At 36.7% G+C, this 26,989-nt stretch overlaps 2 protein-coding genes across 5 annotated transcripts; one reads left to right on the top strand and one right to left on the bottom strand.

Annotated features, from left to right (window-relative positions):
- Positions 1-8: 8 nt before the first annotated feature.
- Positions 9-3,318, top strand: Surf1 (surfeit locus protein 1). Its single transcript, XM_043430525.1, has 5 exons — positions 9-351; positions 534-655; positions 766-966; positions 1,325-1,498; positions 1,683-3,318. Exons 1-5 carry the CDS (start codon positions 127-129, stop codon positions 1,894-1,896), a joined length of 936 nt encoding a protein of 311 aa, XP_043286460.1. The 5' UTR covers positions 9-126; the 3' UTR covers positions 1,897-3,318.
- Gs2 (glutamine synthetase 2) lies at positions 2,225-24,012 on the bottom strand. 4 transcript variants are annotated; one of them, XM_043430520.1, is made up of 5 exons: positions 23,811-24,012; positions 18,059-18,113; positions 5,068-5,261; positions 4,227-4,675; positions 2,225-4,008 (listed from the first exon to the last, which is right to left on the bottom strand). In XM_043430520.1, the coding sequence occupies exons 3-5, from the start codon at positions 5,249-5,251 to the stop codon at positions 3,532-3,534; spliced, it is 1,110 nt and encodes a 369-aa protein (XP_043286455.1). In that variant the 5' UTR covers positions 5,252-5,261; positions 18,059-18,113; positions 23,811-24,012; the 3' UTR covers positions 2,225-3,531. The 4 variants fall into 4 exon arrangements, with proteins under 4 accessions (XP_043286455.1, XP_043286456.1, XP_043286457.1 ...); XM_043430521.1 differs by lacking the exon at positions 23,811-24,012 and adding an exon at positions 19,377-19,508; XM_043430522.1 differs by lacking the exon at positions 23,811-24,012 and adding an exon at positions 19,110-19,250.
- Positions 24,013-26,989: the final 2,977 nt, after the last annotated feature.

Raw genomic sequence — 26,989 nt, 5'->3', positions numbered from 1 at the left:
TTTATCGCTTACCCATTTTCCATTTTTGACATTCTATCTATTCGGATCTATATGCTTACATCTGTACAATTGTTATGGAATAGTTTTCCGGTATTTGTTGTGTAGTCTAAATAAATATAATTCATCATGAATTGTGTTTTAAAAATGCGATTGTTACAATTTGCGAAAACGATTAATATACGGAACCTGTATCATGGGCAAAATGTTACTCTTTTAAAGCCTCAACAATGTCCAAATTTTGTTATTGCACAGAGAGGACAGAGTACAAAATATAACCTGAAATACAAAGAAAGAAAGTCGTTCAAATCACGAGATGAACACGAAACCGGTGCTTTTGGATATTTTCTTTTGGCAAGTACATATAACTATATCATTGATTCTGTTAAATTTCCATTTTAATCATGAATATTATTAAAATAATACGATTTTTTAAAATAAATCACGATCAATTATTATGATTTTTTATATATAACTGCTGCAAAATATTGATAACACAAACAAATGATTGACATTGCAATTGTGATTAATTACAGAGCATACCAATTACCTCGTTTTGTCTCGGCACATGGCAAATTCAAAGACATTGGTGGAAGCTCTCCTTAATTAACGACTTGAATAAAAGGACTTCGTCAACTCCTGTATATTTGCCTGAAGAGTAACGAAGCATTGATTTTTATTATTTTTAAGCTGCAAGTGGATACATTCTCAATGTATAAGTAAACGTTTTTGTTTTTTTGTACTAAAACTGTGTAATTTATCTCTCAGCTTATCCGAACTTGAATCTATGGAATATCATCCAGTCAAAGTACGAGGACGATTTTTACATGACAGAGAATTTACCATCGGGCCTAGAAGTTTGATTATCAAAGGAGCTGGAGCTTCAGAAGGTGCCGGAGGAGTATTGACACCTGGTAGATCTAACTCCGGATATTGTGTTGTCACACCCTTCGAGGTTGAAGGAAGAGAGTATGTAAATTACGGTTTCCTCTAAAATGATTTATGAAACATTGATTCTCATTGTATTCAAAATTTGGAACAGATATTTGGGATAGTCATTTTGAGTTATTCCTTCAGGAATTTTTTATGCAGGACCATATAGAATTCACGGAAACAGTATCCTCTTTGAAAATAATTTTTAACAGCAGCAACATTTTTTCATTTTACACAAAAATATACAGGCTTTTTATCATGACTTAAAATTATTTAATCATCATTTGAATTTGAACTATTTGAATTCGATTGAATAACTGAATATCAAATTATACGGTATTGAGTAATCGAATACCGATGAAATTAATGAAATGAACAATTCCAAATGTTGCAGTTTGACAATTTTGGTGAATCGAGGATGGGTCCCACTTCGCTACAAAAAAGATCCTAGAGAGGCTCGGACACAAACAAACGATGTGATCGAGATCACTGGAATTGTTCGACTCAACGAACATAGACCAGTTTTTACTCCAAAAAATTCACCAAAAAAACAGAGTTGGCTTTACAGGTAATTTTGAATGAGATTTTCGATCAACTTGAATGAGAATTCCAAAGTATTTTTAATTATTCGAACATGCCAATCCAGTTCTTCGTAATTCATTTTGAGAACAATAAAAACTCCATTATTGATTTTGATTTCAAATCAAATATAAAAATACCACTCGAAACTGATGAAAGGAAATCTTTTTCAGGGATTTGGATGCAATGGCAGAATATGCAGGAACGTCTCCGGTGTACATAGAATTGGTGGCCAAAGAAACGGTACCGGGAGGTCCGATAGCCGGACAAACACGAGTGAACCTCAGAAACGAGCATTTGAGTTATATTTTTACATGGTATTGCCTCGCCGCGATAACCGGTTGGTTATGGCATAGGCAGTTTGTACGGAAATTGCCACTCGTTTAACGAGTCCTCCAGAATCTTCAATCACTAATAGCTATAGAATATTAACTGGGTGATTCGTAATTTTCTGTTATTTAAAAATACATGTAATATCGAAAGGGAGTTTCTCGTTATTTCGTCATATCCACGAAAGATGCAAGATAATTTTCATTGCTTTTTGTAGTTCTTGTCAAGTTTCTCCTTGTCAAAACTCGCTCATAAGCAAATAAACATCTATGAGTTCTGAACCAAAAGTTGAGAAAAAAAAACAAAATGCTCATCGGTTCGATGACATTTTAGAGAACTTTTCTGCAAAAAAAATTTTTCTAGGAAATAAACAATTTGAGACGAGTTGAACGAAAATATACTTTTTATAGAACCAACAAGTGGTTAATACAACGCAGTTAAGTGCTAAATTCGGTCACAATCTTTCAAGTCCGACGAAAAGAAATAATTTCTTCGATGATTATTGAAAAAACGTTTCACAATGAGAATCGTTAACAATCGTTGCTCCAATCCCGTGTACTCGAACGATCGAAAATTCACGCCAGACACGAAAATCCTCTTATTAATACTTACGTAATATAATTTATTACAATAAAATGTCAAACTACACAGAATACTTTTTTAATGAAAATAATATTCGTATGTCTGTCTTTCGTTTATTTTCTCGATGTAAATGACGTGTGGATTTTTTTTAGCCTCAAAATACAGATTACATCGTAAAACTTATTTTTTACTTTCATTAGTCGAGGCTTGCTCTGAATTAAAAAATTTTCTGTGCTTCCAACATTGATTTTTCTTTCCATCGACCTTATTTTTATTTTCATTCGACATGAATAATTATTCGATAAATAATAACAACAATAATTCGATCGTTCTTAAGCTCGTTGAATTTAATCATCAAATAAATTCTCTCAATATTATATCCTTTATGAAATAAATTTGTTCCTCGATTCGTTCATAAGTATTTATATATATATATATATATATTTATATCACATGAATTACAGATATTTTGTGCTAACCACGTTTTAACGGTGACGTATACGAAGAGACACTGTTCGAATTTCATGCCTTTAAAGTGATTTATTGAAAAATATAAGTTTCGTTTACCGATAAAAACGAAACGTCTATAAAATTCTTCTTCACACGTTCTTAAAGAGCTTGTGAAAATATATTCTCATTTTTCGTTTCTCTACAAATTATATTTTCCAGTTGAGGAAAATACATCGTACACATACGAGTTTGATTCACGATAAAATATGTCCAGTAAAATCCAATGATAGTAAAGAATATTGAAGATAGAAGAGGAAAGGAAAAATATAAGAAATCGAACATCGACAATATCAATGAACTCAAAAATTTTCGAATGTACTTCGTTAGTTGATACATTCTTTGTACCGAGTATTATCTCGAAATGCAAATAATATGTTGTGCAATATACTGAGACAGAATATAATTATTCAAGTTGAAAAGCACCGATACTTTTATAATTTTGTTGAAAATTCTTAAGCTTTAATGATTTTTATTCCAGCGAGTGGAGAAGGGCACAAAATTGGGCATTTTTGGACGCGGAGAGGAAATTCTTCGATCGAATATTTCGGAGCTTTTCAACGAAACACAAACCACCGTTGCGAAAGTGTAAAAAGGATTTTTCTATTCGTCGAGAAGGCAGGTGCGGACGAGGGCGTTGCAAACTGCGTAAGGATCGCAATTGCTGCTCGGCCTTCTGTCCTCCAAATAGCCTTTCTTCACTTCGGCAACGCCCCGGGGAATTCTTATGCTGACGTTCCTGTTGGCAACTCCAGCACTGAAATCGTGAATACTGCTCGTCTCGCACTGTCCCGTAAGCCGACGTTCGTTGTCTTTTCCTCCTCGCGGATCGTACGCCTGAATATGACGAACGTGTTTCTTGCTCAGTTTTTCAATCGCCTTTTCAATTTCAGAGATTCCACCCTCAGCCCGCATCGCTTTCGTCGAGAAATTCGCGTGGGCACCAGCACCGTTCCACGAACCGGGCATCGGCTTTGGGTCCAGCGTCGCTATCACTCCGTATTCCTCAGCTATGCGATGGAGAATAAAACGAGCCATCCAGAGATCGTCTCCGATAGAAATTCCCAGGCACGGACCAACCTTGAAAACAAATTCGTTCGGTCGGTATTTTTTGAAAGAAAAAGTCAAAAAATCTCAAGCAAAAATTTACTTTTTTTATTAATTTCGTTCCAGAGGGCGTAAACAATTTTTTTCCACCAGCTTTTGTTTCGATATTTAAGGGCTGTGGCCACAGTACTTTTTATCGGAATTCGTGTCGAGCGGTTTTTCTTTGACACAAAATGGGAAAAAACACTGACCTGGAATTCCCATTGGGACGGCATGACCTCGGCGTTGGTACCAGCGATGTTGACACCAGCGTACATGCAAGCTCGGTAATGAGCCTCGACGATTTCACGCCCGATTACCTTGTCGGCTCCGACGCCGCAGTAGTAAGGACCTTGCGGTCCGGGGAAACCGTTTTTCGGCCAGCCCAATGGCCTTCCATCAAAATCGAGGAAAGTGTATTCCTGCTCGATGCCGAACCAGGGCTCCTGGCTTTTGGCAGCTTCCAGAGCTTCGTTTGCACGGAAACGTTGATTCGTTTTGCTCGGAGTTTTGTCGCTGTTGTAAGTGTCACAGAGGACCAGCTTGTTGTTTCCACGCCTGAAAGGGTCCTTGTAAATCGCTACCGGGTAGAGAAACATGTCGCTGTTTCCACCTTCGGCTTGATAAGTCGAGCTACCGTCGTACGTCCACGTGGGCAAATCTGTGATCGAAAAATTTACATGTTTTCAAATTTTTTTTTTCTTCCCGACAAAAACCGTCCAGCGGCATTTTTTCGTGTCGAAAATCCACTTTTTATATTCGGACTCTCTTCGAACTATTGAAAAAATGGAATTTTGAGGCCAAGCGTATGAGAAAATCAATCCAACACTAAATCGCCCACGAAAGTATGTAGAAAAACTTGTTTCCTCATGACGGAATAAATTTGGCACTTAAGAGTTCATCAATTTGCTTCGGAATGAGTTTCTCACAGATAAAACTCGTTTTCATAAAATCTTGTAGAATTTCACGAGCCAAAAACGAAGCTCGGCAGATTTTTGTGTCACTGAACCAGAAAAACATAGAAAAATTACATTTTCGAAATAAATGCGATACCTTTGGGATCTTTTGGAACGAAATCAAGAGTCCTCGATTTGCAACGAAGTCCTTCGCCAGTCCCATCGATCCAAATGTACTTGGCTTGAATCATATTGTCCGGTTGGGGCAAATCCATGTATCGGGAAAGGACGGTCTTGTTGAGCGCCGCGTTTGGCGAATCTTTCAACATTGTTCTCGACATTGTGGTGGTGCTAGAAAAAAAGTCTCATCAAAAATCGTAATCAACGACATTTTCCTATGAAAATACAATTTTTCATGGAAATAAAATTGAAAGAACAAACTGAAAATTCTACGAACACAAAAATGAGAAATATTCATAAAAAATGTTGAGCATCTGGTAAAAATTGATTTAAAAAGATTCGAAGGGTATTTTGGAAAGAATTAGAATGACCAAAGGATGTTTATTGTGATAAATTTTTAAGGTAGATCATGCGTTACTTGTGATTCAAGAAAGCAACTGAACTTTTTTGCTCTTCTGATGGTCAAAGAAACGAATAAAATTTATTCTCGCAATTATTAAAATAATGTGTAACTTATTTGTTGAGATTAATGAACTTTTAATATTATAATAGCGGTTAAAATACTTTCGTAGTAAAATCGTCAAGCAAAATGTGACAACAGCCATTTTCTATTTATATGCGTACACATGTCTATATTTTAAACCAGCTGGCTCATGGTGTTGTCAAACCTCCCACCGTTTATGTCGTCGTTACTCGTTAACCTCAAATGAGTGTTTTTCTTTTTCCATATTCCCAAGTGATTCTCACCGATAACAAGGTTTTCTCAAGACATCATTGATATCTTCAAAACCTTTCAAAAAATGTGACTTTCGTTAATTGTTTTCTCGACAACTATAGATGGCAGATCCCATAATAATTCCATGAATATATGCACACTTTATATTTCTACTATAATTCCAAATTTCAACTCTCAAAGTTGGAATTTTCGATTTCCATTAGATTCGCTCGAACTTCCTTAAATAAATATTCATATTGCTTTTTTCTTCATTACATCGATGAATTTTAATTATAAAATATTCGTTTACGATTGGAAATTGTTTAAAAAATGTTACACTCGCGGAGAAAAGTTTTGACGAGCAGATTTTTCTTCAGCATTGAGTTATTTTTTGAGAAAAAAATATTCTTTTGTTTTCATATTGAAATGATAAGAAGTACAAGGTGGAATGTCACTAAAGTTTCGTATTTTCCTGAGAACTGCCACGTGTACTGGCTTCTATAAATACATCAGTGAATATGCGCATGTTTTGCTTTCAGAGTGTGCGTTGGATCAGTCGCACTTTCAGTCAAATTAATGTATAGCTATAAAAATACAGGTTGAAATTGAAATGAGAGAATTTGGAAGAAGTTTTATCTTTTTCTCGTGCAGTCAACGAGCCGGATGTGATCGAAAATTATTTTACATATTTCGAGACATCGATGTCAGGGGATTGGGAAATGCAATGAAATTCATATATGATTTATCTTCTTTTCACGATGCTCTCAAAATGTTTGTACAACTTTATAGCAACTCCGTTCAAATCGGGGAACGATATTCGGATAATTATAACTTGCTTTTCGTTGGGTCGTTCACAAAGATATTTTTACTTATTTTTTTGCTCGATAAACTTGATGAATGAAAGAAAAAAACGATCGAGATGTGTTTGGAGTATTACGGAATTGTTGAACCATTTTTCCTGTCCATATGATCGACCAACGAACGTATCTTCGTTTGAATATAAAAATAAAAAGCTCCGGGGAATGTGTGTTTTCGGTGAAATTCAAAAAAAGTTTTTTCCATCGTAACCAAAAAGCATAAACGAACGTCTTCACGTGGGCGTTTTCACAACCTCACGAAATTTCGACTCGAGGGGAAATTGCGAAAACAAAACTGCACCGATCGCCTCGAAGCGTCGAATCGAATCTTGACACGCTTTTTAAAGCAGCCACACCTTTTTTCTTTATTATAACAACACGTTGAACGACGACGAGGAAATAGAGAAGCTTTCGGTACTCGAGCGAAACACGACACGCAACGCTTCAATTTCTAAGCCAGAGTATTTCGGCCCAATAAGTTCAAGCACTAATTTGAAATTTACTTCCCAATTTTTGACCCTTGAGCACAACATTCCGGTGCAAATATTCACCGACAATTGACGTTTTGGATTTTGTGTGAAAGCCAATGGTTAAATTCGTTTTTAGCAATTGAAAATGAGCTGTGCATTTTCGAGGTATCAAGTGTCAAAAATAGTGTAAAAAAATTCTGAAAAAATAACGAAAAAGCTGGAACGTCTTCGACGAAACGAGCGTCGAGAATTACCGAAATCCTATTATATTTTACCGCTCTCATAAAAACTTTTGTCATTATTCCTCAAAGAATTCGGCTCGTCGCTCAATTAAAAAAATCAATTGACAAAAGTATTTTTTCAGAATTTCTTCTTTCAATTTTTATGAAGTTTTTTCTAATTTTTGTGACATTTGAATAATTTTCTTCATTGAAATACGAGCGTGATTCATACATCGAGATTCCTAACTCGACGAAGGTCATTGAAACGATTTAAAAAAAACGTTTTAAAGTGAGGTGAAAGTTGGTAGAAAAAAAATGTTGAAGAATCTTCGCAATGAGCTTCTTTACTCAATTTTCTATTCGGGACGAGCCACTTTCCTTGATTAATAAAACCGTTAACGATCGATTTTTTACTATCAACGGCTGCCTTTATCACAAATTCCTTCGAGCGATACTAATATAAAATTTCAATTTCTAGCAAAAAAAATCATCAAAAGATCGCATGAGAGAGTTTTCTGTAAATGATACATTTTTTGTAGAGCTACATTGAACTCTCGTAAAACTGAAGTAATATGAAACATAACGAGACAGTTAAACGAGCGATAGAGTTATGAGTCACTTATCAAACACACGCGTACGAAACAACACGATTGTCCCAACATGTGGAGCCGATTATCATGAATCCAGCGTCGTCATTCAGAGCTCGTAGATACAAAAAAATTGTCGAAAGAATGCTCGCTCATTCCAGAACGAAATTCATATAAACTTTCCTGTTTTTTGCTCGATTCTCAAATTTTTTCTCGAATTGTATAAGTTAATTTCTTATAAATGTGATAAAATGGGGACGAAAGTGACTAAATATCATAAAAATAACGAAAAAAATAAAATTCATTCTGACGTTGAAACGTTAAAAAATGTGCGTGGTCGGTTCAGAAGGAAGAATTCCGTTTTCGTGAAATCGTCACACGTAATAAAGGATTTTGATGAGAAAGGTGAAATCACAGGAGATTCTACAGCGTGGGTAAATCTGGAGTGAGCGACGAAGCGAGTTGAGAAGGATTTAGCATTCGCAGCTCGCTATTTTTTTCCCTCCCGATTGGTCAAACATTTGAATGAAAATAATCTCTAAATAATTTCTAAAAACCTTGAGAATTATGAAACATGCTGATTCCTCGTTCGCTCACAGCGTAGGCAAGAATCGAAAGAAATATAGTTGAAAAAAGTGCGTTGGTGGGGAAGAAAAATAAGGTCAGATGCATGGGTTGTTCAGCTTGAAACGTTGAATCCTCGCGGTGATGATCGATACAACGACACTCTTATGTGTTTGCCTGGGAGAATTAATCGCCTTTATTATTATTATTATTATTGTTATTATTCCTTGCACTTCTCTTGATTACTGCTAAACGAGAATGTTTGTGCTGGAATCGAATGAAATCGCGTGTGCGAATAAGTTCAAATGAAGAAAATCGATAATTCTTCTTTTCGCATTTTCCGATGCTAATTAATCGTGCAAATCCCTCGAACAGGAAGCTCAAGCGAAATAACAACATTCCCGAAATCATTCCTCGCCCATTCCCCCTCGGCTCACAACGAACCAATCAAGCACTCGAGCTTGCCATTTCATTTAAAACAATTGAACAATTATTGTGGATCAATCGATTTGGCTTGGTCAGAATCGATACACGTTTCAACGACGATTTACGAACGTGCTTTTCGCAACGAAGAAATGAGTCTCCCACCCCCCGCGACCCCGCACAACTTCCGTCCTTTGTGTCTTTTTCGTTCTATATCGATTTATTGTTAAAGGGGCTCCGTCCTTCGAAACGCGAGGGAATTTTCTCTACGTGCGAGATTCAATTTTCATCATTTTTTGGTTATCGATTCTTATTTATTTATCTTTATTATATATTATTAACTGCAACAATAATTTTTTCAGTTTTTATCACAATTTTTCATTTTTTAAATAATTTTTGACGAAAATTTGTTGAAAATGGGCTGTGAAATCGAAACGAGGATTATCGTTTATGTGATCTTTACGATTGAACTTGCATTGATTTTACGACTCCAACAGAAATGTTGTAATTCATCATAATTGGTAGTTTTTTGTGGTATTTTGTTGGAGCAATTTTTCAAAAGATTCTTCCTTTTTCGTAAATAACTGTCCGAAAAAACTCGGTAAAGCAAAATGTTTGTTTGATTTTGGTATTGTGCGTGACATTTGGAAGAATGATTGAGCGTTTAAGCTCCGATGGCGAGTGTGAAAGTCAATCGAAAATGTGGGTCGGAGCGTCTGTTGCTTTCGAGGATGCCCGGGCTCTCTACTGCACAATGTTGACTCGTATTTTATAAGAACACGTCAATCAAGCTGGAAAAGAGTCTCCCTCGAGTCGAGGAGTCCACGCTGCTGCTGCTGATGTGCCGAGCTCGTGCCTCACCGACGAAGACAAAGTCCGCGTTCGTAAAAAGCCCCATTTCTGCCATGCCCAGCTTACCACATAATCATCCACGTTTCATTTTCGTAGAGCTCCGCGAATATCGTTCGAGACAACAGAAACTAATTGCGAGGATCAACAGAGACCAATCAGCTCTTTGTTTCAACATTTTTTTAAGGCTTTACACTGCTTCACTCGAATTCATCTTGAGCTCTTTCATTTCGACTACGAACGAATGATTTTTATGAGTTTATGGTCGTGGGTAATGTTTGCTGAGATTAAACAATTAAATTCCTTAAAATCGTTGTATTTCTGGGCATTTGATATTCTGATTGGGCTCTGATTGATTCAACTCGAGCGAAATTTTAGTTGCAATGAGAGTTCAGTTCCTCGATACAGATATTCGGAAATATTTGTTCATTTTTGATTCTTCGGTTTTTAAATTATTTTCAAACTGATCAACACGATCGTAGTAATGCAGTTGAAATGGAATTTTCGAAGATGGGGAGAATCGTTTTTCACGAAATGTCGAATTTTTCTAATGCTTCGAGCCTGAAATGTTTTGTTTTCCGGGTTTTTCTTTAGTAGATTGTAAAACGAGTATTAAGGCTGTGAGAGAAAATGAAATGAAAGGTAAAACGATAAATAAACAAACCTGATGCATCTGCCAAGCATAAGCCATTTTGGTTGTCGTCCAACAATGGAACGTTGCAAGATGCCAGTTTCACACACTTTAACTAAAATTCTGCAACTCATTTTGGTGCCTGAATAATTTGGCTGTCAGAGAGCGCACTTTCGTTCGCGTGTTTCTCCTCGCGGAATGAAGGGATACGACGAGACCAACAATTTTGATCTCACAGTGTGTCTCCGTGCGAGTGCGTTTTTTTTAAAATGCTAATTTGCAAATCCCGACTTAGCCCGAGTGTCTTATCGAGCCAGGGAGCAAAACGCAGCGATAAAATTTGACACTCTTTCAACTCGACCTCTGTGTTCTGCTGCAGCTCCGCAGACTCCGCTTCAACAAATCAACGGAATTCCTCGCGGGAATGTTTTTTTTTCTTCGATCTCGGCTTTACGAAAATTACACGTTAATACGTGTGTTTATATATTTTTGAAAATTTCTTTATGACTTTTCGGCCTTGAAAGACAGCTGAGCTTGGGGCAATATTCTCGACTGACTAGAGAACGACCAAATCCTGCTTTTATATACTTCCCCTTCTCCTCTCTCAATATCTTTCTCACTCGCTATTTACCTCGCCGCGTTCAAGCCACTATTCCCGACCAAATTTTACTCTCCGTGGATCCATCATTTCGATCGTTTTTCGCTTATTCATTGCGAAGAAAAAAAATTTTACTGTTTTCCATTTTTCAAAACTTGCTGTAGGCTTGAACACGATTTTTGGGCTGAGAATGGCTCGAGATCCAAGTCGAACATTTCGGCGGATTCAAACGGCACGTATTTTCGTAAATATCGATTACAGGAAAGTCTCCTGATCGAAAAGAAAAACTTGACACTGTCTTCTTATTAGTAAATATTACTTCGAATTTACGTAAATCGAATTTAAGTAAATAATACTTCGAATTTTGTCAGAAAATTCACGAAATCCTTTGAGGCGATCGTACCATTATAAATATTGATGGAAAACCATTTATTTCGTGCAAATCTCGAGTCATCGATGTTCGTACGTTTTCAGGACTCAAAATCGAATTTTCGTCGTAACCAAAAAGTATTGATTTGTACTTTCTTATTAAAAACTTTCACAGGTTTCAGAATCGATTATAATGTTCTAGCTCGATCAGCTTCAAATCACGTTGGCAATAAAAAATCGAATTTCGGAAAAAAAATTACTGACCGAAGTGTCGGATTCCTACATTTTCGGAAACCTGCGACAAAATTAATTTAACTTTCTGTCCCTCGTACCGGATAAAAGTCCTTTTAAAGCATTGCGAAATTGGGTGAATCGAATTCTCGTAATAGTTGAAGATAAAAACCCGCGAAATCCTTGTTTTTTAATAATCGCGTAGTATCAATTTTTTCATTGAAACAAAAAATTGAGATAAAAAAACACGAACGTTGAGAAAGTTTCGAACTGTTGCGAAAGAAAATACATAAAAACAAATCGTCTTAATCGAGAGTAATGAATTCATAACTCGTCTGATGAAACAAATGTTGAACCGTGATTCTGATGAATAATTTAATCGAAAAAGAAACCACGAAAAAAAATTTCTGTCCCCGAAATAACTGTCGATGAAATCGAGGTCAAAAATCTTTGGAAAAGTTATTTCCCGACGACTACTTTCGCACTGAATCGTCCCAATAAATAATCCGAAATTAATTGTCCCTGTCCCAGCAATTCTTTCAAATTAATCAGCAAAATTGGTCTCGGTGACCTTTCCTCGATATTTTTTTCGGAATAGTCATTCTCTAATGAAATGCTAGCGGGGGATCGAGCAGTTCGAATGCGTGGAACAAGAGCCACGGACTTGGAAGAGCGTGACTAAAAACACGCAGCTCGTAGGGCGGTTCGTTTACTGGAGGTTTGAGGGGATTCGAGTCCCTCCGTCAGCAAAACGTCATTCTGGAAGAACTACATCTGAAAGTCGGTACTTTTCCACTGCGTGGTAGGAATTCGTGTCTGAAATGAAGCTATGAAACAGTGATCGAGTCTTACGATCGTTTCGAATTCGATAATCGAAGTTCAACTTCGGAGGAAAAACTTTTCATCGATTTGAACAAAACTATTCGATTTTTTTTCAGATTGCAACGTTATCAGACCCGAAAATATTAAGGGCAACAAAAGCAGGGCGAAGAAGTATAAAAAATGAGAAAAAAAGAAAATTATGGGCATTTTCACAGTTTCGATCATTTGAAATTCGTTTAAGGTCTTCTCGATCTTGCACTCTTCCTAATCATCTTCGCACGTTGTCATGCATAATTGGAAACGGATTTTTTCAATCAATGCGAGTTCAGTGAACTCGGCAATGGCTCTTGTGCGGCTTTCATATCATTCGCAGACGATCAACCTCGTCAATGAAAACGACGAGCTTTTGACGAAAATTGTTCAAAATTTTTTTGGAACTGTCTCTTCGGGCACGAATAAAATAAATTTTCGACGGAGAAAAAAATTAAAGTTTCCGAAAGTCGATGATTTTTCAGCATCAAACTGACGGGAGAGCTCATTTCTAGAATTCGAAAAAAAACTTTACATAATGTGTTTGCTCCGAAATACTAATCAGTGGAAAAAGAATAATCTTCGAGTTATTCACTCGCATTCGACGTAAACTCGTGGCCTTATTATTTCGAACTCGATGATCCGCCGTCTGTTTTATCACCCGCGAACGTCAATGACGTATTCCAATATTTTTATTTTCAATTTATTATTATTTTTCCCTTCTTTTTATTCAATGTTGAGTAAAAATAAATCGAGTGATTAGGTTAAGCTGAAAACATAAATTTTTCGGCTCGTCGTTGGCCTAATTGAAAAATGATTGCGACTTTAGTGACTTTGGAGTTCAATTCATTGAAAATTAATAGAATTTTTGAAATTTTTCAAATCATTTTTACTGTTCTCGTTTTTCTTATCATTTTAACGACCCAGTCGCTTCTCCGTTTTCCGTCGTAGCTTTATTTCTCATTTACATATTTGGAGGTTTCTATTCGAGCCAAATTTCTTAAGCTGATAACGTTTTGGCTCTCAGTTTATCACGAACGAGGTGTTATAACGTGCGATACACGAACTCTCTCGCTGGAACTGTGCAACCCTAATTATCAATTATTCACAATTAATCAATGATTTATTGTGCAATCGAATTTTTTTCGTTACCGAAAGTATGAGGGTAATCGTCGTTTCATTCAGCGATAATTTCACGTCGTTATTTTATTGAGCGCATTTCATATACAGTTTTCTAAATAACGAAGCTGTACAAACACGAGCATTTTTTCCGGCCACATTTTTCTGCGATTACGCAGTTCCCTCACCTTACAGGCACCGTTTCATGCTAGAACTTGCGTTCTGACTTTTTACTGTCGTTAGACTGTTGAAAGGTGCTTGAAATTTTATCAAAGTTGTGTGGAAAAGAAAGATTTTGTGAAAATTCTGTTTTAACATCGTTTTAACGATTTTTTTATGCGAATTTATTCCAAACTATCGAAAAAGTGACAATTTGCTTGAGAAATTTTTTCATCGAGTTCGATATTGCGGTCTTGCACAATTCGAATAACGTCCGGAATCGGGGAAGCTTCAAAAATTCGAGTGATATTCTTCCACAATAATTGCGCCTCGTTTAATGTTTTTGTTCGTAATGAATTTTGGTTTGGAAGGAAAAAATTAAAAATCTTTCCACTGTCGTCGATTTCGATGAAAATTTTTTGAAAATTGTCAGGCCCGTTTGGCTTTCTGTTTTGTTTTTTGTGTGTGTGTTTTTTTTTATTTTAAAAATTTATTGTTCAATTTTATTCAATTATTATCTTTTATTGTTAATCATTTTTTGTACTCATTGAATAATGTAAATAATAAAATTAGCAATGAAAAAAGCAGTAAAATAATTTTTTATGGAACTGGAAAAATATCGAAAATGGGATAAATTTTTTTAATCAAAAGAAAATTGGATTTTGCTCCAAAATAACTGAACCCAGCAGTCAATTTTGGTTTTGAATTCAAAGTTTTGATCAACTGACCACGATTTTAGTTGTTTTCGTCCGTTTGCAGATGTCTGGACTATCGATTGTCGACCGCTTTCGTATTTTGGATTTTACTGATGATAACTCACCGATTACGTATCAAACGGCATGGGAATGCGGCTGAGTTGGTAAGTTTAATTCCGCTATTAGCCACTCAAAAAATGCTCGGAATGAGCGCCAGATGGCGCTAATATCGCTTCACGAACCCGCGAAATCCGACCGTACATAAAAAAGATTCTTTGAAAAACTTGGGCCACTGACGATCTTCAGAACTCGACCATAAATTTTTGAAGGTGCAATCATCAAATGCTGATTGAATTCGATTCACGTTTTCACACACAACTTGAGAGAACATCTTTTATTAAATTAGAATTTTGATACTTGGCAACTGGCACCAAAATCTGATTTCGACATCTGCGAAACTTCGTCAACGTTCATTAAAAATATAAAAATATATGGAAATTTACAGACTCAAAGTTTCAAGATATAAAAGTATGAACGAAATTTACTTCGATATTTGACAACATTAAGCAAAATTGAAGCACCCTAAAAATTCGTGAAACTCTGCTAAAAATATCAAAAAATTAGCAGCGAATTACAAAAATCTCTGAATCATTTACGTTTGATATTTTGATTTCGAAATTTTTGAAAACTCTTTGGAAAGACGGCCTGAACCCTTCGAACCCCAGCAATGTTTGGAAAAGTAATTTCACTAATTCTTATTTCGCGAAAACATTACTCAGACAACAATTCCGAGTAAAATATTCCTCCATGTCCAAACGCACTTTCGTGAATAATATACTTCCGAGATAAGATAAAAATAAAACAACGTTTATTGTTTAAACGAACGCCCTGAAAGCGTCGATTCCTATGAATTATTCGGCCCATCAGTGTCAACGAAACCAATAAACAAACCGAACTTCATTTGCAAGTTTGCAATAACATTTTCAAAATAGTAAAATAATTCCAAATGATTCTCCATTTGGCACGTTTTCTACAAAGCTCCGAACTAGCGATATCGAAAAAAATCCTTTTTAAGGAGTTTCGGTACAGGCGATACAATGTTGCCATGCTAAACCATGCTAAAAACATAAAAAATTTCAAAAAGTTTAGAATTTTATAAAATTTGGTGAACATATTCTTTAGTGCCAAATTTGACAATACAAATTTTTTAAGATTTTTCTTCTACACAGTTATCGAGTAATTGATCACTAAAGTTTACGTGTATAAGCATAGCGTTTCCATATATATAGGTATACATTCCGGGCATAAGAAATCTGCTTTAATGCGTAATTACTCGATAACTAAGTAGAAGAAAATTTTGAAAAAATTTGTGTTTTCGCACGTGATGTTGAAGAACATTATCACCAAATTTGATCAATTTCTTAATATTTTGACTTCTGTACCGAAACTCCTTAAATGGAAGAAAGTATGAAAACGTTGAGCACGACCGGGCAGAAGTTTCAGACGGTTCCACCGGGTCAAAAAGCTCAGAATTTCACGAGTCCCGGGGTCGGATGACCGGTTTTGAAAACGATTTTTTCCAGAAGGCTTCTCCTTAGCAGTTTACTGTTGGCTTTGTACGTGCATTTTTATGCAGTCGATATTCGGCTTCGATTCAGCTCATTCAAGTAGCCAAGCAGACACATAAATATTGTGGCAGTCACACAAGCTTACCGTGCAGTTACATAACGGCTAAAATATCTTCGGTAATGCGTGATGTCGCGATAAGAATCGAAACTCCGATAAGTTCAAAAATTTTGGAGGCGTCTTTTGAATTTTTTCTTTTTTCTTTATCTCTTGACATCGGAGAAGGCCGAGTAAATGAAAATGAAAGTTGAGGGGACCGGGGCAAAACGAGGTGCTTGAGGAAATAATCCTGCTTTTTCGGAGTCATTTTCGAGAGAAAAAATAATTTGATGTCCGTCATTGAGATTCTTTCTAATTTAAAAAATCGTTTCTTTCCATGTAACGAATGAACGCTCCTTAAAAAGTTTATGAAAAAGTACGCAATAACAATGAAGTATTCAATGAAGGTTTGGGAAAAAATTCGAGACGATTGTCTTACTAGTAATAAAAATATATTATGTTAAAGATTGAACGAAATTGGTAACGAGCACTCGTATAAACTCACATTTGCTTATTTCGACATTTTGTTTCTTTTTCGCTTGGCCCATTCCTGCCATAACCTTTTGTCTTTTTATTAATACTTTTTTCTCGATCTATTGTGAATCCCCGATTAATTAATGGCTTGTAATTTCATTCACCGAAAGATAAGTTGAAAAAATGTATTTACAATATCGAATGAATAAGCTTGACATTAATTTAAATTGATTACATCTTTAATTAGGGAGTAAAAATCGATCTAATTTCTACACTCATAGAGTACAATCCTTCGGGCATCATCTACCATAATTCATCTTGAAAGTGCATGTGAAGATCATGAAGAAGGATAAAAAATGAGGAGGGGTCTCGAGGCTCTAATTTTGCGTAGAAAAGAATACTAAAATTTTGATAAAACCCAAAAAAAACGAGAAAATTTGAAATCCGTTGATTCGTTGAAAGAAAAACTGGAAAATGATGTTAGAAATTAAAAAATCGATGTGCAGCGGATGAGTTCCGTAGGCAGAGCTCGCAATTGGTAAAAAATTGATGTTTCAACACTCGAAAGAATTCCCAAAAATCTACAGCGTTGTAGGATCAAAGAAAATCGTTTTTTTCTCAAGTGTAAATGGACCTTTGTTCGAATAAAAAAATGAGAAAAATTCGCATTCGATCAACGCCCCGTTGAGTTGACAGCGATAACGCGGAAGTGAAAAATCGGAGCGGCCGTTCTCGCGAGTCGAAAACTCCGCACTTCGTCAATTTTTATGGACAAAGTAACGTTTCTAGTCACTACGTACGTCGAGTGGCTCGTTGGCACAAACGAGTCTAGTAATTCGATTCATCTCACACCTTCGTCACAGCGAAGTGCGATGGCAGAAAGAAAGAGAAAAAAGTAAGCGTAGCAAGTGCGCATTATTACGATAAAACCTTGAAGAAATCGACGGCGTTGCGTTGATACAAATACGCGCGGACATGCGTGTCTTTGTCGCAACGTGACGCTACTCAAAGAATACAAAACTTGTATTTATCTCTATCGCGATCTCTGATACAAATTGTGCGGGTGATCCCAGTTTTTTCTTTACCAACGTACTTGCCTACGATTAAAAATACGATTGAAAATCAATTAGGATCAATGAATTTTCGGGTAAATCAATTCGAGCGAGGATAACCAAAAAATCGATAATTTTTTAGTTTACCCCATTTTGTCGTTTATTTATTGATTTTATTCGGTTGAAGGTCAAAACTCAAGTGGCTTTCGAAACCTTTCATGGCCAGGGACAGAGAATCGCTTCGTTTTCTCAAATTATTTCCGAAGACTAGTGGAAACAGTTTTCCCTCATTTTTTTTCTATTTCCAATGGTCCGAAACTCTTTTATTTCCCGATTGTTAGAAGGGATTCGCAAAATATTCGATTCGGGAGTTTTGGGATTTTTGGTTGATGGACAACGACTGAAAAAATCGTTGCACATCTTGGATGGTTGCTCACCTTTAGTCTGCAGTGTTGTGGACCAAGATAAAATTTCGCTCAGCAAAGATGAATCCTGGAAAAAAAGTGGTTTTTATGTTAAAAAATGGCATATTGAAAATTTCGAACGAATGACGCATCGGTATTTTTATTCTCGTGTTTATTTGGAAAGCGATCAATATTTTTTCTATTCCTCGTGGTACGAGAGATTTCCATCGACACCGCGTGGGGCTTTTCGTATGGAAATAAACAAGAAATAAAAACGTCACTCCTTTCGTCAACAAGGCCTTGTCATTCGCCTTCAAAACGTCAATTGCTCGGAGCGATGATTCATCAATGACAAATTTAATGAATGTACACTGCATTCAGCATTCGCGACATTCGAGAAAAGACTTTTGTTTGGGGGGAACAAGAAGAAAACGTGACGAGTCCGGCCATTCGCATGCACAATGGCCGGACTGAATAATATTTCTCCACTAATAAATGTCACATTTTAACAATCGAAATAACGATCGTTACGATTCCCTTGGATTTATACAAACTTCTTCCGATCATGAATTATTGAATATTGATTGACAGTCGATCGAATGCTAATTAACTGCCAATAATGTTCGAGTGTCTCTGGTCAATTCGATAAACATTGTTTTTCAATCAAGAAAAAAAATCATTCAAAATGATTTTCAGGGAATCGAAGCAAATTTCGATCATCAGATCCAAATTTTGCCAACAATCTTTTGAAAAAATGTTCAAAGTATGAATCTTTCGATAGATGCCAATAGAAAATCATTAGTCAGACATCGATTCGTGCCAAATTGACTTTCAGTGCTTAAAAATGAAGAAAAATTCGTAATTAAAAAGCTCATTCGAAGTGTTTGAGTGAAAACGTGAGTTTTTGAACAAATTACAATTTTTTGTGCCTGACTTAATGAAATTGGTGATTTTTATTTCCAGTAAGAATTTTTTGTCAGAAAAATGATCATTTCGTAAAAAAATTGTCTTTTCGCACTTGATGTTGAAGAACATTATCACCAAATTTGATTAATTTCTAATTATTTAGACTTTTGTACCCAACCTCCTTAATGAGTCCTTCAGTAATGGATCAATTGATCTTGATTATTGCGTTCACTGCGAATGATTGACGAAGTTTTAACACTCAAATTTACTCCTCGAGGGACTTTTTTAGTTCCCATTAGAGCGTGACGAAATGAGAAGTTTTTTGTAATCGACAGAGAAAATGGTAACGCGAGTTTTCCACTCCGAATTGAGGATCGTTTGAGGACAAAAACTCGTGGGATTTTATGTTGGAATTAAAACACACAGGAAGCGTCGATTTGCTTACTTTTGATTGGCACAAAAATTGGAATTCGAAGCGAATTTTTTCGATTTTTCCGCGGCTTCCGTTTCACGTCCGTTTGCGAAAAATCGCGCAGCAACGAGCAGATACCAACTGAAACTCCGACAGTCCGCACTCAAGACAAATGGAAAACTTTTGTTATCAACAACACCGCGAAACGTTAATCAGCCCGCGCTCTGTTAATCACTTCCACGACGAATCGCGTTCGCAAAGCTTCGATGATATTCGGCGTTAGGAAGTAATCTGCACACTAATCAAATCAGTGCCAACTATTCGACGCACCCCGCGTCACAAGGTCACCTCTGCAAATGTCGCTACTCGTTTCTTATTTTATTATTTTATTTTGTTTATTTTTTCATTTTCACTGCTCGGTTCATTTTCCTTTTTGCTTAAACTCTTGCGAGGATAGATTTCGAAAAAAATTTAGCACATTATTGAATTCTCTGGCGGACTGGCATTTGCTTTGGAATCGATTCTCACGCGAAAGAAAATTTTAAATCGTCTAACGAATTCGAATGCAACACAAACGCTGCGAGAATGAAAATCGATGACGACTTTCTTCAGGGGATTTTTACTCCAAATTTTTTCTCGACATTTTTTCATGTAAAATTCTGAAAAAAATAACAGTCCCTACTTGCGATAGCTCGCGAGCGATTGTTGTTAGGGAATTGTGCAGATAAATGGAGAATAAAGCAAGAAAAATGTGAGAACGATTTGTCTCTTCGATTCGGTGCTCGCAGCCTATCATTTATCTTCGATAATTTTCGTTATTTTCACTTTGACAATTGGTTTATGTTGACTCGAATAGAAATTCAGTCGGTCATTGGTCAGGAAAAGACGACGGTGCAGTTCGGCCTCGATGTGGGCCGTTTGAAGCCCGACTAAATTTGTACCCGCTCTGAAATAGATCAACATTGAGAAAAAAAAACGAAAAGTTTTTCGGACGATGAAAAAATTTCGTGTCAGTTTATAAAGAGAAAGAGTCATTGCACGATTATCGAGGGCGCGATTTTTTATGAGATTATTCGAGCCCCTCGACGACCATCAAAATTTCAGGAAATTCGTCGAATGCCCTGGCAAATTTTCGAAAAAAAGCAAAAGAAAAACACCATCGAATTTGATGCAAGGAAAGAAAAAAATGTCCTCGGCAACGTCCCAATCAGTCACGCATTCGAACGGAAGAAATCAAACAACGTCGAAGCTCCAAGTATTTCCCAAATTTTCGACTAGAACCCAAATTTGAAGAATTCGAGTCAGCTCCTGAGGTTTTTTCTATCTTTTTAGAACTCGAGTGTCATCACATGATCAGAACTTTTGCCTTTCGAGCTCCAATTAATCAGTCCAACGCAAACAGGTTAGCACTCTGAGTAATAACCGGGTAATCAACGAGACCTTGAAAACCTGCGGCTCAAATAATTATTCACGTATCTATGCAACAATAACACGAATTTGCATGTAATTTTAAAGGCTTTTCTCGCTCCTCCAAATACTACTTTTAACGAGTTTCTAATGTTATTTCGTTCTCAGGGACTTTTGTCGTTAAAAAAAATTGCGAGGCGAAAATGGAGGCTCGGGAAATCGGAGGCTCCGTTCTTTTCGCCACGACTAATTTCGACGGCTGTACGAATCGCACATTTCATGTGATTTTCAGCATTTTCCATCTCGAATTTTTGCTAACTTATGAAATCCCGTTTTTTATGTAATTTTACCTCCGAGCATTCCGAGCCCGTGATCGTGCGAAACGCACAGCGATCGGGAGCAGAAAAAATATTGAAAAATCTAATCAGTATCGAGGACGGGGATAATCAGCAGATAACCAGACTCGCGTGCTTCACGAGGGAAGAGCGAGCTTCGGTTCGAAGCCTTGGGATCGTTCATGACTTTTTTTCTTTCACTTTACAAATGTATACAAGTTTTCAGAGAGTGCATTCGTAATTTGAGAATTAATATTACCGTTCGAGTAGGTCAAGTTCCCTCGGCAATGTTACGCGTGCAGTTACCTTGGAATTTTATTAGAGATTCTGTAATTTCATATCGATTCGTTGTTCAATCGTGGAATGAGGAAATTGTGAAGCTTGCGATAGATTTTGAGCAGCCACAATGCGAGGAAAGGGTTTTGCTGAACAAACCGCCGAGGACCGAAGGAAAGTTGTTGGTTCACCAAAACTCTCGCTCCGAATCAGCGATATTCGCGATGGTCATTTGCATCAGCGAATCGAGGGATTGAACGAACCAATGCTGTGCTGGGTCGACGGAATTTTCTTTAGAGATTAATATTTTATTTCAAGGACTTTATTTTAAAGATATTTTTTCAAAATTCATTTTCATGATTTTGTTGTTAAGATTTTATGGCTCAATGAAATATTTTTCATTTTAAAAATACCGCGAACAAAAGTGACGATGTTTTTCATTGCCATCGCTCATTTTCCACTGTAATTAAATTTCATATCCTCCCAAGAATTTGGAACCAGCTGATTTGCATGCAACGATTTTACAGCTGATTGGTTTACGGATTTTTATGATTTTTGTTTTTTTCTCATACACATAAAAAATAGTCTCTTCACGATTATCTAAACTATGCCTCGTAACTCGTGACTCGTTTACACGAACTTCCATTCCGGCCGTACTTATGCCCGCGAGTAGGAGCATGACTGCTGCTTCGCACGAGAATTATCTATGTTGGATTGACTCAAACGGCGTACACAAATCAATCAACTTGTCGCAAAGGTGCGACACGATATTTAATGCCCCGTCGCAGCAGCGACGTGTGAATTCCGAGGAAAACATATGAATTTCAAAGTTTATCGACTCTTGAAAAACAACGATTTTCTTGCGGACGATATTCGAGTGTGTTGTTCAGTCAAATTCATTCAAGAAAATCCATTCTTTTAAATCCTCGTATTTTACCAAGAATTTCAGTTCGGATAATCGCAATTGACGAACTTTAGAAACACCTAAAAAGCATGGATAACGATGGGGCCAATATTCAGTTGGGTGACCGCTCAATTGGATTCTGAACAAAAGAAAAACGAGCTCAGCCCTCGAGTGTGATTGTAATAAGAAAAATTATCGTCAGATTCAAAAATAAAGAAGGCAAAATTTTACAAAATTTCTAAAAGCTCTACCGTTTTTTTCGTATTATAAAAAAAATATTTTTCCATTTTTTAGCCACCTAGACGAAGAAGAACCCGATTAATTGATAATAGGAGCATTTCCATTGAGCGAGGAACGTAAAAAATTATTTTTTTCAAGGCAATTAACGTCAAGGATAAAAATTGAGTTAATTTGATTAAAAATAAGAAAATGTTTAACGATCAGCACGTACGAATAATGTAATTTCGAGACAATCGACTCGTAAAAAAAATAGGTTGGATCGACACCCAATTTCGAGCTGTTGAGCACGTTGGACCGACCATCGTGATAAATGCAATAGCAATTTTGTAAATTATCAGTACGATAACGTAGTCGAGATCAACGAAGCAAACAACGAATTTCTCAATTTGATTATTCGAATAAGTAAAAACTATCAAAGATCAAGGGAGCGATTGATTGAGCAAGAGATTAACCGGTACAGGAAAATGGGAGCTCCTCAGGTACTCATTTGCTACTTGAGACAAAGCGTTTTCAAGCCAATTATTTAATCCACGAGTAGAAGCAGCTCGTTCGAATAAGCTCGCCATCGCGGATATTCGATCGTTACGCAGGCCATTTTAAATTTAAGAATTACTCAACGTTTCATTATCATTTTTCACATTTTCTATATCGCCACTTTCGTGGGATTTAAAAAATTTCTCTGAACGAGTCGCAATTGTTTCATTTGTCATTTTTCGTTTGCTCAAGCACGAGCGAAAATCGTTGACGGAGCTTCGAAAAATTTCAGACTTAATTTTTACTGCAGCCTGTCGAATTCACAGATTTTAAGCCCCTTTCCTAGTATCGTGATATCGATAGAAACGATGGATTGAAAAGTTGTGTCGGAAGTTCTTGGAGGATGAAATTTGAAAGAAACTTTCGATTTATTGTTTACTGTCATCAAAAAGTGATCATTTTCTTTTTTAATTTTTATGAATCCAACTTTTTAGTCGCTATTTGTATTTGTGATATTTTGTGCTTATAATTTACTGCGTGCAATTTTTCACCCTGTATTTATTGTTTGCTGTCATCAAAAAGTGACAATGGGCAAAAAAATTTATTCAAATTCCTCCACGACAAGAACAACTGTTCGGAATGAGAAAAATTGTGTCAAAAATATCGTTGGATTATTGCTGTCATTCTTGAGAACAGTATTTTTAAAAAATTTGAAGAATTATTACAAAAAATTGTAAAAATTCGAATGGAATAATGTGGCGATTGCACCCCGCCGTTTACAGTGGGAATTTCGATGAGAAAGTGCGAACGAACGTTTTACTGGAAACTTGCCTGTGAATTGTAAGATTTTCGATCCTCTGCTGATTGCGAAGCGGTTGAGCCACTTCGGTGAAACGAAAGAGAGAAAAAAACGCGAGGGACCGAGAGGACCCGAGGGCTTTAGAGACGCGGATAGAAAAACAGGCGAGAATAAAGAAAAAATGTTGCTTTTGTCACCGATAGCGAGAACCGAATGCGCGATACTGGCGATCTTTCAATCGCGCGCCTCATTTTATGTAGGGGAAGCGCAATAGATCGGCGCAAGCGTCCGCGCGCGCCTCGGGCCCCCGACCCCACGCCCGATTCTCCTCACCCTCTGAAACAGCCACCTTAAAACGTGCATATGATCGCTTGGTAATCGAGAGAGACCGCAAACCACCAGAAGGCTCGTGATCGCCGTTTATTTGTCTCTTGGCATCGTTCGTGTCTCTCTTCGTGACATAATTTAATGATTAAGCACCCGGAGATGAAAAAAAATGATGCGAAAATGAATTTTTGGAGCAGCGGTTTATGCGACGGAAGTGGATCGAAGGAGCAGGAAAATAATTTGTCCAGTATTTCGCTTCTGGTACGGACGTTATTGATCGAATCGAATTATTAATGCCGGAAATAGTTAGATCGGGAAATTCTGAAGAGAAAACTCCCCGAAAATATTTTTCTCCGATGCACCGCTGACAATTTATCAATGAATGAAGCGTTAGCCAATCAGGCGCGCTGGCCGGAAGACGAGGGAGTCGCCCTCTGGATGTACGCGCACGAACTCCGCGGGGGATCGTTATCAGCGATTCTTTAAATAACTCGTCAACGGTGCGGCAGAGAAAAAAGTGGTAAAAAACTTTTATTTTTAGTTGATCGCGATGCATCGATTCGCTAACGCTTTTAAGGGAGTTTTTTTAGTAAATCGCGGTAATCAACGTTAGCTTCTTTGTCCCGAGGAGGCAAAAAATCGGATTAAATTTTTGTCAAGTTGTTTATAAAGTCTTTCGGAGGCTTTGAGCATTATCCGATTTTTCTCAAAAAAAAATGCTCCGAGAGAAAAAATGTATGGGACACAAAACGCGTATTTCTCCATAATCTACAACTCTCGTAGGAACTATTTTTCTCCAAGATCAATATTTCTCGAAATAATGTAGAAAAACGTGGGAAAAATCAGTTTTTCGGAAATTTTTTAACATGTTGATCTCGAAAATGAAATTCGGGACAATTCCAATCGTCGTATTCGTGCTCAGCGAGTCGAAATACCCACAATCATACGTAATTTCAAAAAATAAAGGCTTGTGGGCCACTCGTAACTGCACAAAAGTAATTTGAAAAAATGTTGAAAGAGAAATGATTCAAATATCAAGCAAGTTGGAGTTCTACGCCGCATTATGCGAGCGGTGCATCATACACGAAGCTTTGCTTCCGTCCGAGGACGTGATCTCGCGCAGCGAGTATCGCACGCGATCTATCGCGCGCAACGCTCAATCTAGGACCAATCATCGTATTTAATGCACGCCATGGTTCGACGAGGGCTATCAAGAGAGTCGAGCAGCTCTGTTATAGCCCGAGGAGCTTTTTTTTCTTCTGGAAAAACGAAATGCGACGTTTGTCAGTCGAGAAGTTACATCAGAATTATTTTATTCGTATTTCTCTTCTTCGATCGGCATAATTTCATTAAAAAAAGCGTGATTTCGTGATCGAAATTGATTTTCGTAATGTTCGCTACGATTAGAGATATAAAAGTGGGTCAGCCAGAATATGAATTTCGTTTTCAAGGTTCCTCCTCGATTTCAATCACGATCTTTCGAAATTCTCAATTTTTCATCTAAACTACTTCCGATTGCTCAAGATTCCCTTTGATTAGTTGAATTAAGGTGCACGGGTCGCGTCGTTTTTTTGAACTTTGATTTTTTCGGGCCCACCGTCATGCTCGTCAACTCGTAGGAAAAGGTAACACGTGTTGTTAGCGTCCTCGTGGTGTTTGCTGCCGATGAATCAATAATGAGCATTCTCGCTCCTGCGTTGTTGACTAATCCACAAAGATCATGTGCGTTTCGGCATGAACTTGGAACAAGTGGCATTTAAATCGTGTCATTAAATCGTCAATATTCACGATCAAAAAATTGAACAATTTCTGATGAAACGATATTTTACCATTGCACCGTACCAAAAACTCTGTAAAAGAAAAATAATTGAGTTGACATTTTCAAAATAAGCGACAAATCCAAAAAAATAACGTTGGTAAACAAAAAATTCCAAAGAAATTTCAAAAGCAATTTAAAGAATTGTAAAAAAAATTTTAAACAAGTGAAAAATCGAATTAAAGTTGGTAAAAAATTTTTTTTTAGTCATAAAAATAAACAGTCAACACAGAATCGAATAAATTGAGTTTATCTAGCCGAAAAATCGAACCTCGCGATCAAGCATCAGCAGCGAACCATGCGCTATTTGCATGATCAAAAAAAATTTACCAAATTTTGAATAATTTTGAAAAAAAAAAAACAATTCGATTAAAAGAAAATTAATGTTCGAAAAAATGATCATTTTTCCACTATTTTATTCGGATATTCAATTACCAAAGCCAATATGCCGATGTGAAATGAAAGGATTGAAAAAAAAAGTGAAAAAAAAAATAATAACTCGAGACGTTTTGCAACAGTGTAAACTTCAATATGGTAATGCGCTATATACCCCGAAGGCTTTTGAAGATTAGCTCTAATTCGATTATAGCTATTACCGAGTCCACGAATTTGGGTGTACATCGAAGCACCTATCGAATATAATTGCATACGTTGTCGCGAATAACGATGTCATTGAGTACTTGTAAATTGCGTACACACATTCGATAACACCCAAAAGTTTCCGAGGCAAGAAACGGCTCGTTCGTAAAGTAGAGTCTGGAGAACGGCGATAATATCGTCTTTTCATTATGGCCTTGAATGAAATTTATAAAAATTTGGAGTAACAGGTTGAGGTAATTTGTTTTTAACGAATGCAATGAAAATTATGAATGTTTACTAGTTTTTTCGACTCATGACCAAACGAATCGTAAAGAATTTTTGTTCTCCAAGTGTTGCGTTTTCGAATCGTGATCTCTGTGTGGGGAGAAACGATGATCGTCGTTGCTAAAGTTATTTGGTGCACACGGAGGATGAGAAAAATTTGGAAAAAGTTCATTAAAAATTTCTTCAAGTTAGGATAAATTGGAT

Source organism: Venturia canescens, chromosome 10 (assembly GCF_019457755.1).
Source record: "Venturia canescens isolate UGA chromosome 10, ASM1945775v1, whole genome shotgun sequence".
NCBI classification, from domain to species: domain Eukaryota; kingdom Metazoa; phylum Arthropoda; class Insecta; order Hymenoptera; family Ichneumonidae; genus Venturia; species Venturia canescens.
The sequence above is the reverse complement of the archived record's forward strand: the minus strand, read 5'-3'. Positions and strand labels throughout refer to the sequence as shown.